The sequence below is a fragment of the Tenrec ecaudatus genome, chromosome 14, assembly GCF_050624435.1.
Source record: "Tenrec ecaudatus isolate mTenEca1 chromosome 14, mTenEca1.hap1, whole genome shotgun sequence".
Lineage (NCBI taxonomy): Eukaryota > Metazoa > Chordata > Mammalia > Afrosoricida > Tenrecidae > Tenrec > Tenrec ecaudatus.
In genome coordinates this window covers 58,565,127-58,584,901 of record NC_134543.1, presented here as the reverse complement: position 1 = coordinate 58,584,901, position 19,775 = coordinate 58,565,127, and the positions used below count along the sequence as shown (strand labels likewise).

At 38.1% G+C, this 19,775-nt stretch overlaps 1 protein-coding gene across 1 annotated transcript in view; it reads right to left on the bottom strand.

The window, feature by feature from the left end:
- Positions 1–19,775, bottom strand: part of MDGA2 (MAM domain containing glycosylphosphatidylinositol anchor 2) — a 1,044,700-nt gene that overhangs the window by 375,902 nt on the left and 649,023 nt on the right. Inside the window, exon 4 of the mRNA XM_075531139.1 lies at positions 19,049–19,245. Coding sequence (XP_075387254.1) covers positions 19,049–19,245 — 197 coding nt within the window. The remainder of the gene's footprint in view (positions 1–19,048; positions 19,246–19,775) is intronic.

The following is a 19,775-nucleotide window of genomic DNA, read 5'->3' as shown; positions in this document are numbered from 1 at the left end:
ACTGAAGTTCGTGTGCTTCTTCCATGTGGATTTTGTAGACACCTCGGATGGCTGGTTGTCTGAAAATACACCTTTATGACCCCAGGCACTATTTTATCAGATTGCAGGACACCATGGAATTTCTTCACCATACTTTGCTAAAACACCCGTATCTTCTATTCTTTTCCTGAGGGTGGGGATTGAGGGTCATGCTGTAAGATTAATTGTTCTTAAGTTGGAACTAGGATTCAGTGTGAGTCCCAAACTTATTTCTGGAGCTGTCTTTTTTTTTTTAATCTGTCTTTGGCTCCATTTAGGACCTCCTTGTTAATTTATGGTAGAGATCAAATTGATCCTATCCCAGATGTGCAAAGCTCTTTTGTTAATATTTTCATTGATTAGCCCCTGGTATCGATTTTTTAAAACATTTTATTAGGGGCTCATACAACTCTTATCACAATCCATACATATACATACATCAATTGTATAAAGCACATCTGTACATTCTTTGCCCTAATCATTTTCAAAGCATTTGCTCTCCACTTAAGCCCTTTGCATCAGGTCCTCTTTTTTCCCCCTCCCTCCCCGCTTCCCCCTCCTTCATGAGCCCTTGATAATTTATAGAGTATTATTTTGTCATATCTTGCCCTGTCTGGCATCTCCCTTCACCCCTTTTCTGTTGTCCGTCCCCCAGGGAGGAGGTCACATGTGGATCCTTGTAATCGGTTCCCCCTTTCCAACCCACTCCCAACCCACTCTCCCTCTACTCTCCCAGTATCACCCCTCACCCCCTGGTTCTGAAGGAATCATCCACCCTGGATTCCCTGTGCCTCCAGCTCCTCTATGCACCAGTGTACAACCTCTGCTCTATCCAGACTTGCAAAGTAGAATTTGGATCATGGTAATTGGGGATATCAATTATTAAAACACAGTTCAGAGACAGATATTGGGCCAAAGTAGGATATCTTCATTTCATAATACTTGAATTATTCACATTGTATAGAATAAATCCTTTCATGACTGTACACTATTTACACAAACAGTGAGAGGTTGGTTGTCAGGGAAAAATTAAAACAATACTCACTGACAATGTCAGTCACAGATTTGCCAGAATAATATATATCTTAATACAGTGTACATTGGTGTAGTAAGTCAATGATTGACTACTAACTGACAGTTTAGTTCTCTTAGTATATAGCTCTCTCTGTTTCTTCAAACACCGTAAAGTTTCAGTCTTAGGTCCTTAAGCTACAAGTATGCTTGAGCTTCACCTAGTAGTGTTTCAGCCTTTGATCTCTCTGGTGCACCCCAGAGATCCAGGATCCAATGGCCCAGTGTTCTAGGGCACTTGGTCTGGGTCTCGTTCTGGTGTTTTTAATTACCTTTGGCTTTCTTCTTTAATGGTCTTCTTGATGTCCTATCACAACTCACCAGACATCTGTCATTAGGGTTAAATGCATCAAATCTGTTATTGAAACGTTCTCAAAATTCAGGTGGGATAGGCTCAAGGTCATATTTTGGCTCTTGTGGCCATATTTTAACGTTCTACAGGGTCAGCCTGAACTTATAAATGAGCCATGGATGTGCTGTTCCACCATCAGCCCCTGACGTGGTTTAAGTTGCTGATTTGAGCTTCTCCGTCGTCTCTTGCCACCGATGTGGTCAACATGTGTCCTGTGAACAATCTCCTAAATGTTACTCTTGTTCAAAACAGGTTGTCTTTCCTTTCTAGGAAATGTTTGGGAACCCACTGTGACTGTTCCTTGGAACAATAGATGCCTCTTCAGTCTTCCTGGATAGTCTTCCACTGCTTTAAATTCAAGGAAAGCTGTTCACATGACATGTTATTCCCCTAGAGGCCAATCCGTAAGAGTGTTTAGTTCCTATATCTTTTATTTCTACCTTCTTAGCTGATATATTTTGGCTACATGTTTCAGTGATATTTATGTATATTTCATGTTGGCATTGTTCCTGCCTTCATCCATTACATGACATGATTTCATACTATACTACAACTAAAGTTATTTCTGCTGGAATCTGTATATTGAGCACTATGTACATATTGCTGATTAAAATATGATAGCCAATTCATTGTCTTGCATCTAGGAAATGCCTACTTGCCACAGAGTATCAAGAGCAACCTTCCAACCCATGAGAGTTGGGCTAAAGAGAAAACATGGCTATAAAACTCACAAAAAATAGCATATCTTTTCTTTGGTATGATTTTCCCATGGTCCCATTTTGCTATTCCAGTGTGTATAAAAATTTCCAGGTTGTGCCTGCTCTGGGTGAAAAAATCCTTATCACAAATTGTAGAATTTCCTGTTCAATATTCCATGGAGATCTCCAAGCGACATGCATCTAACTTTTCCCTTGTGTTCTTCTCTCTGTGCCTAATTGTCTCTTTTTCAGCTCAAAAATGATTGATTTAAAAACACTCTGCATTGCTATAGCCTCACTAACAAAAATAAGAAGATAAGATTGATAGCAATATTGGTTCTTTATGGATTTCCTAAAGAATGTTAGTGCTAAGATGATTGCTGCTTGCAATTAGACAGTGATTTTCCAAGAAATGTTAACTTATAAGAGGATCTGATTTTATCTTTTGTGTTAACTTGAGAAATTAATATAGAACATATCAAAGAAAGGTCTGAGTCAATATAGATGTGACCGGTTAATCTTTAAAGATTCACCTTGACTGTCTGTCTGGAAGAAAACTTAGTAGATAAGAGAAACAGGGAACTCGAAAGCTGACAGCCAAACTGCGGTTATATTGTGGAATGGGATTCGGATGATAAGATCATATGTATTTTTATTTATTTATTTCAGAAAATTAAATTCATTTTAAGCCTGTTACGTGTTGCTGTTCAGCAGTAATGTCTTGTCTTTTTAAAATCATTTTATTGGGGGGGCTCATAAAATTCTTATCACAATCCATACATATATCCATTGTGTCAAGCACATTTGTACATTTGTTGCCATCATCATTCTCAAAACATTTGCTTTCTACTTGAGTCCTTGGTATCAGCTCCTCCTTTTTCCCCCTCCCTCCCCATTACCCCTCACTCATGAACCCTTCATAATCCATAAATTATTATTATTTTGTCATATCTTACACTGTCTGATGTCTCCCTTCAAGTACTTCTCTGTTGTCCATCACCCAGCGAGGAGGTTATATGTAGATTCTTGTAATCAGTTCCCCCTTTCTATCCCACCTCCCCTCCACTCTCACCACTGGTCCTGAAGGGGTCATCTGTCCTGGATCCCGTGTGTTTCCAATTTCTATCTGTACCAATGTACATCCTCTGGTCTAGCCAGATTTGTAAGGTAGAATTGGGACCATTATAGTGGGGGAAGAAGCATTTAAGAACTAGAGGAAAGTTATATGTTTCATCGTTGACACCCTGCATCCTGACTGACTCATCTCCTCCCCACAACTCTTCAGTAAGGGGGTATCCAGTTGCCTACAGATGGGCTTTGAGTCTCCAGGCATACAATCATATATACAATTATTGCCAATTCCAGTTCATATATATATGAACATGTATATGTACATGGTTGTTCCAAACAAAAATGTGTCTCAACATGGTCTGGCTGCAGAAGAGTAATCTAAGTAACACGCTTGTCTTAGACTCATTAGACATCCTCAAGATAAAGATCCATCAAAGAGAGTGACCTTCCTGATGATCTGCTGGACCAGTACAGTCAAGGCAGAGAGGTCGCTCAGAAAGGAAACATGCAACTGTTTACTTGAGGTAATCTTGATAGGCTTTCTTGATGGACACAGGACAATCATAGGCGCATATTGGGAAAGCATTTTAAAAATTGAACACTGTGTCCATGAGAAAAGGGTCTGGAAAATTGTGCCAGGAAAATTTCCCCACTAAAACTCATCTACTCATTCTCCATGGGTAGCAAAAGCCAACCCAAAATTTCTGTGGGCAACGTGTGCCACCCACCCTAGATTCCAGATATTGCTTCTTCGAATACTTTTTGTTCCCCAAACTCAATAGACATTTAAAAGGAACTTAATTTGGGTCTCTGGAAAATTCCAAAACAGTCATTTTGACATAGCATAAATTGAAGAGCACAGAGTTTTGGGGGAATGGTGAGAGATATGAAAACCTCAATCCCCAAAGTGCATAGAACCTATGTGGAGAATATGTTGACAAACAATAGCAGCACATTTGTTACATTGTTGTTCAATAAATGTTTCTATTATCCTCTAGGCAGTATTTTTTGCTATCCTGGTATTTATCATACATGTCCGTCCATATTAAGTACTGTATGTACTCGAGTAGTAGTCCACCTGAATATCAGCCAAGGCACCTAATTTTACCACAATAAAATGGGAACTTAATGACTCGAGTATAAATCTACGGTGGGAAATGCAGCAGCTGCTGGTAAATTTCAAAATAAAGATATCAATACAATTACATTAACTGAGGCATCAGTAGGTTAAATGGTTTTGAAAATTTATTTCAACGAAAAACAGTAGACTAGCTCTGTAAGTGGAAAAGTAGGTCAACAAAAACAATATGGTATCAACACCAACTGTACACACTGTGCTACAGCATGCACTGCATTACTACATATGCTGCCTTACCGCATGTACACACAGACTGATGATATTCCAGCATGTGATGACATGGCTGTTTGCATAGAGCAGCCCGTGTTAGGGCTCATAATATACCCTGCATTGTATATGCACTGTGTTACTGCGGACCCAGCATTACCGCATAAGTATGGGAAGTGCAACGCAACACATGCAGCAACACAGTGCACACAGTGTGCCTATTAAACGCCCTAACACAGGCTGCTCCTTGCAAGCACAGTCAACACTGGGTCAATATAGGGGTTAATAAGAAAATTTTTTAAAAGTAGCAGACTAAGTACTGTAAATAAATGTACTGTATATCCAGGAACAGAGATATACCAGTACTTGTATTCAGCAATGCTTGGGCAGAACAAGGGGGTGTGACCAAGCATGGGCAAGACTGTAAAGACCACATTAGTGATCACAGCCCTGGAGACGAGCAGGAAAAGGAGAGCGGCCACATCTGACAATCATCTGACAAGGATGCGGTGCGCCCAGGTCCCAGCACACAGAAGCGGACAGGTTCTTGCCCAGTACGGTGTGGACAACCCAGAGGCTGCCGGCACCTGCTGACTGATATCAACAGTCTTCAGACCACCTCCAGGGGCTGCAGGCACCTGCAGATGAGTAGGAGAGACTGGAGACCACCCACACAGCACTGGAGAACAGGTAAGTGGGACCCTCACTCGAGTACAAGCCAAGGGGGACTTTTTCAGGATAAAAAATGTGCTGCTGACCATCCCCCGACCCCAGAAGAATTCACTTCAGAGGCGAGCACTGAAGCTACAACTCAAGAAGAGGGACTTGTCTGATCAGAGCATACAGGAGCCAACGATGGGGGAAGGGAGGAAAAAGAGCGAGGTACATCCTGGCTCACTAAGCCCTGAGGACAAAGTTCCTGCTCAGAGCAGCAAAGCACAGAGATGACCACAGGGCTGGCCTCACCGCGGGACACAGTGTACCTCATTGACCCATAGCACCATTGGGGACAACACTAAAGACACATGGTGGAAATTGTGCCCGCCCTGAGCCCACTATGCTGAAGCCAGCCTCTGGGGGCATGAAGCAGAGCAGCGGGGAGTGCAGAACAATGGAGTCCCCAGGGATACATGTGGGGCCAGGGCATGGTACCCCATCAGACTCGACTGGAAGGCACTTGTGAAGAACAACAAATAGACCCTGAACTACTTATAGGTTTTGTTGTTGTTGTTGTTGTTGCTGTTGTAGCTATTGTTTGAACCTTTCTGTTATTGCTTTGTTGTACTCAGTCTTATGATGGCACATATTGTTGTTGCTGCATGTCTATCTGGAAGGGATAGGCGGGATAAACAAGCCGGGAGAGAGAACAATGGGAGGACATGGGAGAGGGGGAGGTGGTGGAAAGGAAGTAGGTGTTAACAAGCCAGGGCAAGGGAACAAGTGATCCAAAATCAGTGGCAAGGAGGGTGTAAGAGGTCTGGCAGGGCTGGATCAAGGGCAATATAACTGAGAGGAATCCCTAAAACCCAAAGGAAGGCTGAACATGATAGAGGAACAAGAGGAAAGTACAAAGAAATAGAGGAAAGAACTAGGAGGCAACAGGTAGTCATGGAGATCTAAATACAGGCATATACAGATGTAAATATATTTATATGATGAGGGGGGAAATAGATCTATGTACATATGTTTATAGGTTTAGTATTAAGGAAACAGATGGACAGTGGACCCCTACTCAAGTACTCCCTCAACACAAGAACACTTTGTTCTAACAATTCGGCAGTCTGAGATGCTCACCTTCCTGGTACTATTGATAGACAACCAGGGCACAAGCAAATGTGGTGAAGAAAGCTGATGGTGCCAGGCTACCAAAAGATATAGCATCTGAGGTCCTAAAGGGCTGAAGATAAACTAGCAGCCATCTAGCTGAGAAAAAACAAAACCCACCTGGAAGAAGCACACCAGCCTGCCCCGACTCGATCGCTGAGGACAAAGCGGGTACATAAACAAATGTGGTAAAGAAAGCTGATGGTGCCCCCATCTGTCAAAAGATATAGAATCTGGGGTCCTATCAGCTGGAAGATAAACAAGGGGCCATCTAACTGAAAAACACCAAAGCCCACATGGAAGACGCACAACAGTCTAGTCTATGAGAACATAAGGCATTGAAGGTATCAGGTATCAGGCATCAAGACCAAAAAAAAAAAATCATAGCATTCTGAATGAGGGAGAGTGTGGAGTGGGGACCCAGGGCCCATCTGTGGGAAATTGGACATCCCCTTGCAGAGGGCTGCGGGGAGGAGACAAGCCAGTCAGGGTGCAGTGTAGCAATGATGAAACATATAATTTTCCTCTAGTTCTTGAGTGCTTCCTCCTCCCCACTAGCATGATCCCAATATTGTCTTACAAATCCGGCTGGACCAAAGGATGTATGTACATTGGTACAGACAGGAACTGGAAACACAGAGAATCCAGGACAGATGAACCCCTCAGGACCAGTGGTCAGAGTGGTGATACAGGGAAGATAGAAGGAAGGTATGGTAGAAAGGGGGAATAGGTTACAAGGATCTACATATAACCTCTTCCCTGGGGGATGGACAACAGAATAGTGAGTGAAGGGAGATGTTGGATGGTGTAATAATTGACAAAATAATAATAATTTAAAAATTATCAAGGGTTCGTGGGAAAGGGAGGAGAGGGGAGGGAGGGGGAAAATGTGGAGCTGATATCAAGGGATCAAGTAGAAAGCAAATGTTTTGAGAATGATAATGGCAACATATGTACAAATGTACAATGGATGGATGTATGGATTGTGATAAGCTTTGTATGAGCCCCCAATAAAATGATTTTTTAAATGTGCTGAAAAAATCGGCTTATACACAAGAATATACAGTATCTAACTACATAAATTTGAATTAAAATTTTTATTTCACTGTCTTTTTGAATGATAAAAACAAAAAAATATTATGAAGCATTTACAAAGGGTATACTCTAATAATTATATATGTAGATTTTATAGATGATAGAATTAAATTATTCTGTTTCTAAGGTGATATGAATGTATATACATAGTACAATACCTAAGAAAGTGAATATGGTTTTCCCACTTTCACTCAATTATACTGATATATTTAGGCTAGCATATATTGCTTACTTTTTATGAGTTTGTAATAGTATTACAGCTTTTGAAAACTGAGTATGAATTGGAAGGTTTTATCTTTAACTGATATATGAATATCAGACAAACAAGTGGCTCTCAACCTGTGGGTCACGACACCTTTGGGGGTCAAATGACCCTTTCACAGGTGTCATCCAATTCATAACTAGCAAAACTACAGTTATGAAGTAGCAATGAAAATAATTATATGGTTGGGGTTCACCACAAAATGAAGATTGTATTAAAAGGTCGTGGCATTTGACAGGTTGAGAACCATGGAGATAAACCATTAAAATATATAAACCATATTTTAGTTTATTCTATAATTATTCTAGAAATACTATTTGAATATTGCTTTATTATATCACTAGAAAATGTCAACTTGTGAAGGGCCACTGAATAACACAGGACTATCTTACTTCCTTAGATTATTATCATAGGTTTTAACTGAAGAATGTGATCAATGTCACTGAAATTTACAGTTAGAAATTGTTGAGTTAATATTTGTTTTAGTGCTTATATTTTCATTAAAAAAGTAAGTTAAAAACTTCTGAACGTTTCAATATACAGATTTCAAATAATGTTTTAAGTGTTTGAGAAACATTCTCAAACTTTATAAATGACATGAAAACTTTCAATTTTTACAGAATTTTTTCAAGATGTTTGTGACATCATATTGTGTATTGTAATTAAACCATCTAATTATAAGACTGAACATATTTACATCAGTTATATAATTAGTTGTAATTAGGCTAATTAGAGTAATTAGACAATAATCAACTCAAAATTCCTTTGAACAAATGTTGGAAATTTACATGCAAAAAAACTCTCAGCTTCACTGAATATTAAATTCATGAGATCAACAAAATTAAATCAAATTTGCAAAAGCATTTATAACTAGCAACATTTTAATACATGCAGTTATATGTATATATATATACACACACACATAATTTTATATCCTACACACATACACACACAAGCATATACATAGTATTTCAATAACCTCAGCTCTTTGTTATGCTACATAATATGTTATGCTGAAAACACAATCATAAAAAAATAAAATTATACAGCATAGTAAGATTGATCTTATTATAATATAAAAGGAAATATCAACAAAAACTTTTAAATCGAATTTCTAGTGTGTTTTTTGTTTTTGCTTATAAGGAGAGGGAGAGAACAATAAAGAGGAAAAAGCAAAAATTATTTTAAAAGGCAGAATCAATAGATAATAGCTCTAGAGTTCTTATCAAATAGTCTGTGGTAGTTACATAATCTGTGGTCAACTTGAGATTTACAAGTGAAGGGATGGAATTTAGCCTGTCAGGTCGCAGCTTGATGATCTCACTTGGAAGCACTAAGGAGATATTTGACTCGCTGGAAGCGGGACACACGCTCATTCCCTGTGAGACATTACTGACAACGAGCCTGTTGGAGCTACGCTGATATAGCCAGAGCTCTGCATCTGGAGGAGCCACGTGGAGACCCGCAACATCACTTAGATGCTTCTACTGCCTCTGGATCCACTTTCCACTTGTGATCTTCCAGCATTTGACATCATTGCATGTGTTTTGTGAGTCTGAAGAGGACTTTATAGACTGGTATTGGACACGTGGGCTAATATCGGACTTACTGACTTTATCTGGACTGGGTTGAGATGTTTCCTCAATATTCAGCTGCTCTTATATATAAAACTCTTTCTTATACACATGAGTGTCTATGAATTTGTTTTTCTAGTCAACCCAGACTAACAAATCATGGTACCTTAGGAGTTAGATACTAGAGACACAACATAAAGATGGAGAGTGGATGCTTGTTTGACCTCTGTCTCATGGTGGTTCACTGGATTGTTTTCTGGAAAGAATATGGGAAGCTCATGTTTTGATTAGTTTGTTTGATTGTCATCTTTGGTCATTCCTGTTTAAAATGATAAAATAAATGTTGCTAATATATTTTTTGAGCTCAGGGATAGAAATTGCCTCTTGAATTTTTCAGAGACCAGGCCTGCTTAGTGAAATGGTAAAATGGCTGACAGAAAATCTGGCTCTGGCTTGATGCTGTCAGAGGCCTAATCTAATACTTTGTATTAATGGACTAGTTTAGATAAGGATTAAGATAAGTTAGATAAGAATTGAATTTGACTGTTTTAATAATTGAGTTTAGAATCTGATTCTACTTTGTTTATACTGGTTTCTTCTGCTTATTATTGTTGATATAATGACTGATAGAAATGGTTATGGGAAAGTATGAAAACAGCGAGTTTGTAAGCCTTGCTTTCAGTCTTTAAAATGTGAATTTTTAAATGGACTAGAGTACACCTACAAAGAAGGCTTTATAAAGATAAGCCCCACCCAGTGCTTTGGAGTTCTCAGGACATTTGAATTCAAAGAGATTTGCTTGGAGGCTGTTGACAAATTGAAGAAAACGGAAGTCTTTGGCCTTTTGTATCTTGAACTAGTGGTTTTTATCAGAAGTTGAGAAAAAATCTGGAGCCCTGAAGAAACCCTGCTCTGGGACTGAATTGTTAAAAGGAGACTGTGAGCAAACTGAAATGCTTGCTAGGTGACCACCTGGATCCACTTGTTGAGTGGAAGTGAGAGAATTGAAGCAATAAGAGAGGTTGAGTCTGGGCACTGACACCCTTGGACCTGGTTTCCAGGAACTAGAGGAGAAAATGAGAGCAGGTTAACTGGTCTGAAGTTCATGACCTAACCCAATGGGGGTAGGGTCGTTGAGAATTTGTGATGGAGTCCATGATCTAAAGGCAAGACAGCCAATGGGAGCCCTGGTGAGGCTTAGTGAGGCAGTCTACACACTTGACAAGAACCCAACCAGATGAAGAGATGATTTTTGAGCCTGTAACTGGTGCATGCTGATGCTGACTTTATGGATGGCCTGTCCTCATTTGACTTTGCTTATGGATGCAGATTTCACAAGGTTACAACTAGAATGAAGATGCTTTACATCAAAGATTAGGATCGTCTCCTCAGAGCACTGGGTTGATGTAAGTGGGAAGTATAGAAATGGATACTTAAAAGAGGGAGGATAAATGCATGAAGTAGTTGGATTACAAATTTTCACAGTGGGGGAATACATCCATTGGATTATAGGATTATGGTATAGGTGTTCATATAAGTATAGAATATTTTTGTTTTGTTCGCTTATAGAATGTTATATTTAATGATGGTGGCACATTTTTGAATTGTATGCATTTTAATCATGTTAGGTATAGATATAATAAATATAATAGATATTAAATTTTATTATTGCTTGTTTGAAAATTAGATATGGCTAAAGAACGGTGTGAAAGTATCAAGTTGACAATGGGTAGTCTGTGATAGTTAAATAATCTGTTGTCAACTTGAGACATAAGAGTGAATAGGGTGGAGTTTAGCCTGTCAATCAGGTCACAGCTTCATGACCTCACTTGGAGCCACTAAAGAGATAAATAGCTCACTGGAGGTGGGGCACTCATTTACTCTCTGAGAGGCATTACTGATGACGGTGAGCCTAATGGAGCTATGCTGATGCAGCCAGAGTCCTGGAGCTGGAGGAGCCATGTGGAGAACCACACCAGTAATGGGATGCTTCTACTGCCACTGGGTCCACAAGACTTTCCACCAATTGGCCAGTGATCCTCCTGTATTCAATGTCATTGCATGTGTTCTGTGAGTCTAAAGAGGACTTTATAGATTGGTACTGGACAAATGGGCTAATATCATACTTATGGACTTGATCTGGACAGGGTTGGATTGTTTTCTTAATATTCAATTACTCATGTAAATACAGCTATTTCTTATACATATATGAGTATCCTTGAATTTGTTTCTCTAGTCTCCCTGGACTAACACATAGTTTTTGAGAATTGCTAAGACAGGTGTAGAGACAAATTCAAAAAAAATTTGATAAGATAGAAATATTAACTTCTAAGTGGTCACACGCATATGTAAGTAAATAAATAGCCATAGAGAAAATAGGAATTTACAATCGTTTGATTATTTCTAGAAGTTAGGTTTAACAAGATTCTAAGATGGAAGCAATGTTACTGGTATTTCAAATACCAATAAGGTTACAATGGGCGCCAAGTTTCACCAACACCTCTGGACTATAGTAGATGAGGGAAAAAGAGTTGACAATCAATGGCAGGATAAGAACTAGTCATTAAATAATTTGAATAGCAGCGGCACATTATCTAATCTAGTGCTTGAGGATTAGCCAGTTTAGGCTGTCACCCAAAATATGACTGGGAAAAGCAGCCTCAGCAAAATAAAGCCAACTTTAATGATGTAGATGGAGTAGAACTTTCAGGACAGTCATTTGCTGGCATGGAAAACATCCATTAGTAATCAGAATATGGAATATTTAAATTATGAATCCAGAAAATTTGGAAATCATTAAAAATGAAATTGAACAGTTGAAAATAGATATCTTAGGCTTTAGAGAATTGAAATAGACAGACATTAGCCATTTTGAAAAAGATTATCCTAAAATTCACTCTGCCAAGAATCACAAAGTAGGATGACATAGCTTTCAAGTTCATATATATATATATATTTCAAGTCAAGCTTGAAGTACAGTGCACTTGATGATAGGATAATAGCCTTATAACTGAGGCTTGTTAACATGATTATTATTCAGATTTATATACCAAGTACTACTGACATTGACTAAGACATTGAAGTACCAACTTCTGCAGTCTAAAACTGATCAGACATACATTCAGGATCATTTAAAATTACTGGGGATTGGAAACTAAAATGTGGAAACAAAGAAGAGAATCAATAGGTAGAAAAATGAAATCTTAGTGACAGAAACAACAGAAATCCCATTATAGAAGACCAATGGCTTATTTTATGCAAATAACTTTTTCAACAACATAAATAGCAAGAATATAGGTGGAATGTGCTAGATGAAATGCACAGAAATTAAATTGACGATGTCAGTGTAGATGGTGATGAATTTGAATATCATCAGGAGAGGGGTAGAGGGACCAGATTACAACCCCATGTGCCAAGATGTGAATGCAATATACCAGCATGAAGCCACAAACCAATAGAGAGGTCTGTGGCGCCAGCCCCAATACCAACTACATAGATTACCCCTCCCCCTGAATAATTTACTTCAGAGGACAGCACTGTAGCTACAGCTCAGGGAGAGGAGCAGGTCTAATCAGAGAACACAGCAGCAAACAAAGAGGGAAGAAGAGAGAGTGGAACACAGTCTGGTCTACCAAGCCCCAAGGATGATATTCCTGCTCAGAGAGCCAATGAAAAGAGAGGACCATAGGGCTGGCCCCACAGAAACATGATGTTCCTCACTGCCACATAGCACTGTGGGGGACAACACTGGAGTCAGTGCCGAAATTGTGCCAAATCTGAGCCCACAACAGTGGGGCAAAACACGAAGGGCATGCATCAGAGCAGCTAGGAGAGCAAATCAATGAAGTCCCCAAGAAAACCCAAAATTAGACTTTGGGGCCAGGGCATGTCACCCAATCAGATTTGACTGGAAAACACTCACAAGGTCAACAAACAGGCATCCCTTTTTGTTGTTGCTTGTTTTCTTTTGTCTTATTTTTGTGCTTATTTTTATCTCTGCATGTCTATCTAGATAAGATAGGCAGGGTAGGGTAAACAATCCGGGGGAGAAAACAACTGGGCTGATGGTTCCAGGGGACATGGGAGAGAAGGGGGTGGAGGAAAGGAAGGGGAGTGCCAATAAACCCAGGGACAAGGGAACAAGTGATCTAACATTGATGGTGAGGAGCTGGGGCTTGATCAAGGGCAATGGAGCTGAGAAGAATTACCAAAAGCCAAATGAAGGGTGAACATTGTAGTGGGACAAGAGTAAAGTAAAAGGAAATAGAGGAAAGAACTAGGAGGCAAAGGACATTTATAGAGGTCAAAATACAGGCATATACATATGTAAGCATATTTATATATAATGATAGGGAAATAGATCTATGCACATATATTTTTATATATTAAGCATTAAGGCAGTAGATAGACATTGGGCCTCTACTCAAGTACTATCGCAATGCAAGAACTCTTTGTTCTAATAACCCAGCATTCTGTGATGCTCATCTTTCCTGACACGCTAGATGAAGACAAAATGGGTACATAAGTAAATATGGTGAAGAAAGCTGATGGTGGCTGGCTATCAAAAGATATAGCATCCTGGGGTCTTAAAAGCTTGAAGACAAACATGCAGCCATCTAGCTGAAAGCAAGAAAGCCCACATGGAAGAAGCACACAAGCCCGTGTGATCATGAGGTGTCGATGGGATTAGGTATCAGACATCAAAGATCAGAACAAAAAAATCATATCAATGTGAAAGAAGGGGAAGGCAGAGTAGAGACCCAAAGCCTATCCGTAGACAGTTGGACATCCCCTTACAGAAGGATCACAAGGAAGAGACAAGTCAGTCAGGGTGCAGTATAGCACTGATGAGACATACAACTTTCCTCTAGTTGCTTAATGTTTCCTCCCCCGCCCCCACTATCATGACCCCGATTCTACCTTACAAATCAGGCTAGACCAGAGTATGTACACTGGTACTGATAAGAGCAGGAAATCCAGGGACTTCAGGGCAGATAAACCCCTCAAGACCAATAATGGGAGTAGAGCTACCTGGAGGGTAAGGGAAGGTGGGGAGAGAAAGGGGGAACCAATCACAATGACTGAGTATAACCCTCCCAGGGGGACAGACAACAGAAAAGTGGGTGAAGGGAGACAGCAGTTGGTGTGTAAGACATGAAAAAAATGATAAATTATCAATGGTTCATTAGGGAAGGAGGACATGAGCTGATAACAAGGGTTTAAGTAAAATGACAATGTTTGGAAAATGATGATGGCAACACATGTACAAATGTGCTTGACACAATGGATGTATGTATGGATTGTGATAAGAGCTGTAAGAACACCTAATAAAATATTTTTAAAGGACGTCTTTAAATTATTTTTGAACATGGAGTAGCTAAAGCAAATACAAGGAAATATGAAGAAAAAGACATGCATGAGATTTCAAATGGTAGCTAGGGGAGATAAAGAAACATGAACATGACTGGAAGAAGCCACCAAAAGGAAAGAATACATTCAGCATTTCTCCAGGTGAACGAACAGAGAAATAATATAAGCCTCGAGGTGCAGTATTTCAGGATACTATGAATGAAGTATGGAATGACATAAAAAGTATCAAAAGAAGATAGAAGGCATAAACCAAGTCATTACAAAAAAAAACAAATTTGTTGGCATTCAATCATCAAAGGAGGTTGCATATGACCAAGAGCTGAAGGTATTGCTGAAAGAAAGTCTAGCTGCACTTAAGACACTGATGAAAACTCAAACCTCCAGGAATTAATGGAGTACCAAATTCAGATGCCTTAACAGCAATAACAAACTCAAAGTTGGGAACATTTGTCTGTATATGCCAAGAATTTAGGAAGACAGCTATTTGGTCAAATGTCCATTCCACAGAATGTCACTCAAGAGAATGTGGAAATTATCAAACAATGCCATCAATATAACATCAAATAGTATTTGCTGACAAAACTCACACCAAACTGCCTGCTATCTAGTTGGCTCATAGCAATCCTACAGGACAAGGTGAGCAGCCCTTGTGCGTTTCTGAGAGTGTAACTCAACAGAGTAGCGAGCCCTGGAGGGGGGGGCAAGCTGGTGCTTTCAAACTGCTGATCTTGCCCCGCAGCCCAGTGCACAACCACGGTCACATGGGGGCTCCTCCTCTATTTGAGGAAGACAAATTTTAAACATACATTTAAAAGGTTGCAGCAGTCCTTGGTATAAAAATTCAAGTCAGATTCAGAAGAGGACATAAAAAGAGGGATATTATTGGTAATATCAGATGAATCTGGCTGAAAATTGAAAATACCAGAAATATCTTGCTGTTTGCTGTTGTTTTCCATAGGTGCCATCTAGTAGGTTACAAATCATAGGGACCCATGTACAACTGAACAAAATTCTTCCCAGTCCTGCATCCTCTTTACAATCACTGTTAGGTTTAAACCAATTAATAAAATCACGGTGTCGATCTATCTTCTTCAGGGTCTCCTTCTGTTTTGCTAACCTTTTACTCTATCAAGCATGGTATGCTTTTCCAAGGGCTGGTCTCTCCTGATGAAACGCCCAAAGTGCATTTTATGAAGTCTCGCCATCTTTGCCTCTGAAGCATCCTCCCTGTACTTCCAAGACAGATCATTTGTTCTTCTTGCAGTCCAAGGGACTTTAAATATTCTTCCCCAATACTATACTTCAAATGCATCAATCCTTTCTCAGTGTTTCTCTTATTTATTGTCTAGCATTCACATTCTTGACGCAATTGGAAATGCCATGCTGGGGGTCAGGCACACCTGAGTCTTCAAAGTGACATACTCACTCTTCAAGACAATGCAACAGTTGTTCCCCATGTCCTAAGTCATTTGATTTCTTGACTGCTGTTTTCATGAATGTTGATTGTGGGTTCACACCACATACAATCCTTGACAATTTAAACATTTTCTACATTTAATATTGGCCCAGTTGTGAGATTTGGGTTTTCTTTACATTGAGTTCTGTTCTATACTGAAGGCTGAAGTCCTTGATCTTCCTCAGAAAGTGCTTCAAGACCTCCTTGTTTCAAACAAGCAAAATTGTGTCATCTGTGTATCATTGGGTATTAATATCCTTTCTCCAATCTTGATGACTCCTATCTATATAGTCCAGTTTCTTAGACTATTTGCTTCAGCAGCATACTGAATAAGTAGGGTGAATGGCTACAACTCTGATGCATACCTTTGCATTTTAAACCACGCAATATGTACTTGTTATGTTCAAAGGACTGCCTCTTTTTCAATGTTCAGGTTTTTCACGAGCACAGTGAAGAGTTCTACAAATGCCTTTCTTCTCAATGCTACTCATAGGTTGTTATGATCCATGCCATCGAATGCCTTTCCAGAGTCAATAAAATAGAAGCAAACATCATTCTGGATTCTCTGCTTTGAGTCAAAATCCATGACATCAGTTATGCTAACCATCATGCCGGTGCTTTCTTGAATTCAGCTTGCAGTTGTAGAGGTTCATGTCAATGTAAGTACTGTTAACTTTTATTATCTTCACTTATTTTATTGATGAAACAGAAGTGTTAGAAGCACTAATGTGTCTACGCCAAGAAAATTCAAAGACAGCTACCTATCAACCAACTGTAAGAGGTCCCTATTTGTGCCCAATCCAAAGAAAGATGACCTAACAGAATGCAGAAAATATGGAAGAATATCGTAAGCAAGAGGTTTCCTTTTCTTTCATCGACTCTGCAAAGGCATTCCATTGTGCGGATTGTAACCAATTATGGATGGCTTTGATAATAATAAGAACTCTAGACTATAGGAAGAGGCAGTTAGTTTAACAGAGCTAATGGATCCTGAATGGTTTTAAATATGTCAAGATGCTATCCTTTCACCATACAATTTCAATCTGTATGCTGGGCAGATACTCAGAGATAGTTCATCATATATAGAAAAGTCTGACATTAAGAACAGAGAAAGACTAATTAACAACCTGCAGATGATGTAAACTTGCTTTTGAAAGTGATGACTTGAAGTATTATTGAGAAAGATAAAATAGAGCCATCAGTTTAGATTAGACTTCAACATAAAAAAATCCTTACAAGTAGACCAATAAGTTATATGATAAGAAAAATAAAGATTGAAGTTGTTAAGTTTGATTTTACATAGATTCACAGTCAGCACTCATGGAAACAACAGTCAAGAAATCAAAGGACATATTGCATTGGAAAGATTTGATGTAAAAGACCTCTTTAAAGTCTTTTAAAATGAAGATATCACTTTTGATATCTTTGAGAATTGCCCCCAGCCATGGTATTTTAATTGTTCCTTATGAATATGAAAGCTCGGCAATGAATAAAGAAGACTAATGAAAAATTAATTGCTTTGGTCGTAGTGTTAATGATAATATGGTTTATACCATGGATATCCAGAAGAATAAAGAAAAGTGCCCAGAAGTACAGTCAGAATTCTTTTTCTAAACAAGGATGGCAAGATTTCATCTTACTTGCTTTATCAGGAGGGACCAAAAGTGTAGAGTAAGGGAAAAAGAAGAATATTCTTAATGAGATGAATTGAGACAAAGATTGCAAAATGGACTCCAGCATAATGATGGTGAGGATAATGCAGGGATAGACAATATTTCATTCTATTGTACATAGGGCCTCTGTGTATGACAAAAAAATTAACGGTGCTTTACAGCGTAGCTTAAAATAGAAATAAACAAATAATAAATGTAATGAGTGAAGATATTTTTCATATAATAACTTCATTATTGAACAACCAATGTTGGAACACTGGCATTATGCTCATATACAATAATTAAGGCCTTTGATACTTGAAGTAATTATCTATATAAAATACTATAGGGAAAAATGGAATGCTAGGAATTGTATGATAAAGGATACATTTATTAGAGGGTTAAGGTGTAAGGCTTGTACTTATGTTAAGAATAGGAATCATATTTGTATTTAAATATTACTGATATAGTCATTGAATCTTTTTCATAATAATAGTTCACTTATATTTTGAGTGGTTGTACAAAACCAATTTTCATATTTTAAAAGTTTGTTCTTAGTGTTATTAATTTGACTTTGTTAGTTTTCTAGTTATTAAGAGAATACATATCATTTATGTATTACTGAAAACATCCATATCTTCCTTAATATATTTTTATTTTAATTTTCTATTATTAATACATTACAGAAGACTTTAAATTTTCATTGACAATTATGGACCATTAATTTGATTTTCTTTTTATTAAATAACATTTAAAATAGCTGATTAGATATTTCTGTTTTACACAATTAAGACTCTACTATACTAATTCAAAGAAAATAATGGAAATTAATTATAGATTTTTAGTAAAACAAAAATAAGAATAATCCTCAAATAGATTCCATCTTTCTTTGGAAATTATTTACCATTGCAACAAAGAAAATAAAAACCTTTGCATTTAAGAAATATAGTCTATAAAATAATTCAATCAGTAAAATGTATAATCATATAATTTATTATGGACATTACTAATTACAAATAAAGAACATAATAAATTAAAGAGTATTTTTCTAGAGTTACAATTTTAAGTTTTACGAACTTAAGTACTGAAGGACTACAAAATGCACTTACTATTTGAGTCCCCTTATCTTTCAGGTGAGCACATATTATTGTTTTTAGAGTAATATTTCAAGAACTTATCTTTACAATTAGGATTGTATACTGCTCAAATTAGGAAAGTAGCCCGGTGGAGTGAAGTGAAATACTGGAACTTATCTCCTACCTGTGTAAAGAAGGGTTCATAAATCTCAACTCCTTTATCAGATCCTTGTAGTAACACCTCCTGGCCACGTCTCCAGCTGTACCGAACAGGTGGATTGGAGTTGGCAACACATCTGAGAAACACTGTTCTCTCGTAGTAAAACTGTTCCTTAGCTTCACCTATACTTTGATGAACAGTTACTACTGGGTCATCCAAATCTAGGAAAAAAGAAAAACAACCAGAAGTAGCACATTATGAATTACATGACTTTTAAATTATTGAATAGAAAACTTAATAAAATATAACTCGCTAATAATTTTATAACATGAAAATGCATATTTTCCATTGAACTTATTGAACTCATTTGCTGAGGAATCTCCAATATTAGGAGGTAAGCAAAGGAAATGGCTATTTCTTAACCTATGTGACAGAACAGTACAGGGACCGTGTACATTTCCAGCTGTCACATGAAAGAGAGCTCCAGGAGAAAGACTGGATGCACAATCTTAAGCTTAAAGAGTGAAGCCAGATGAATGACCTGTGAAACAGATGAGTTCATAATAACATTAAGTCGCATAGTTGACATATTCTCAGGTTTTTTTAAATGCATTTACTTTTTCCAATTATTTGTAATTTATATATTTAAAACTAAAGAACTGTATTTATGTTATTATAGTCTGTCTACTAATTTGATTTACTAAAACTGGAAAAATGTTTACCTTCATCCCAGATTTTAAATCCTAAATCA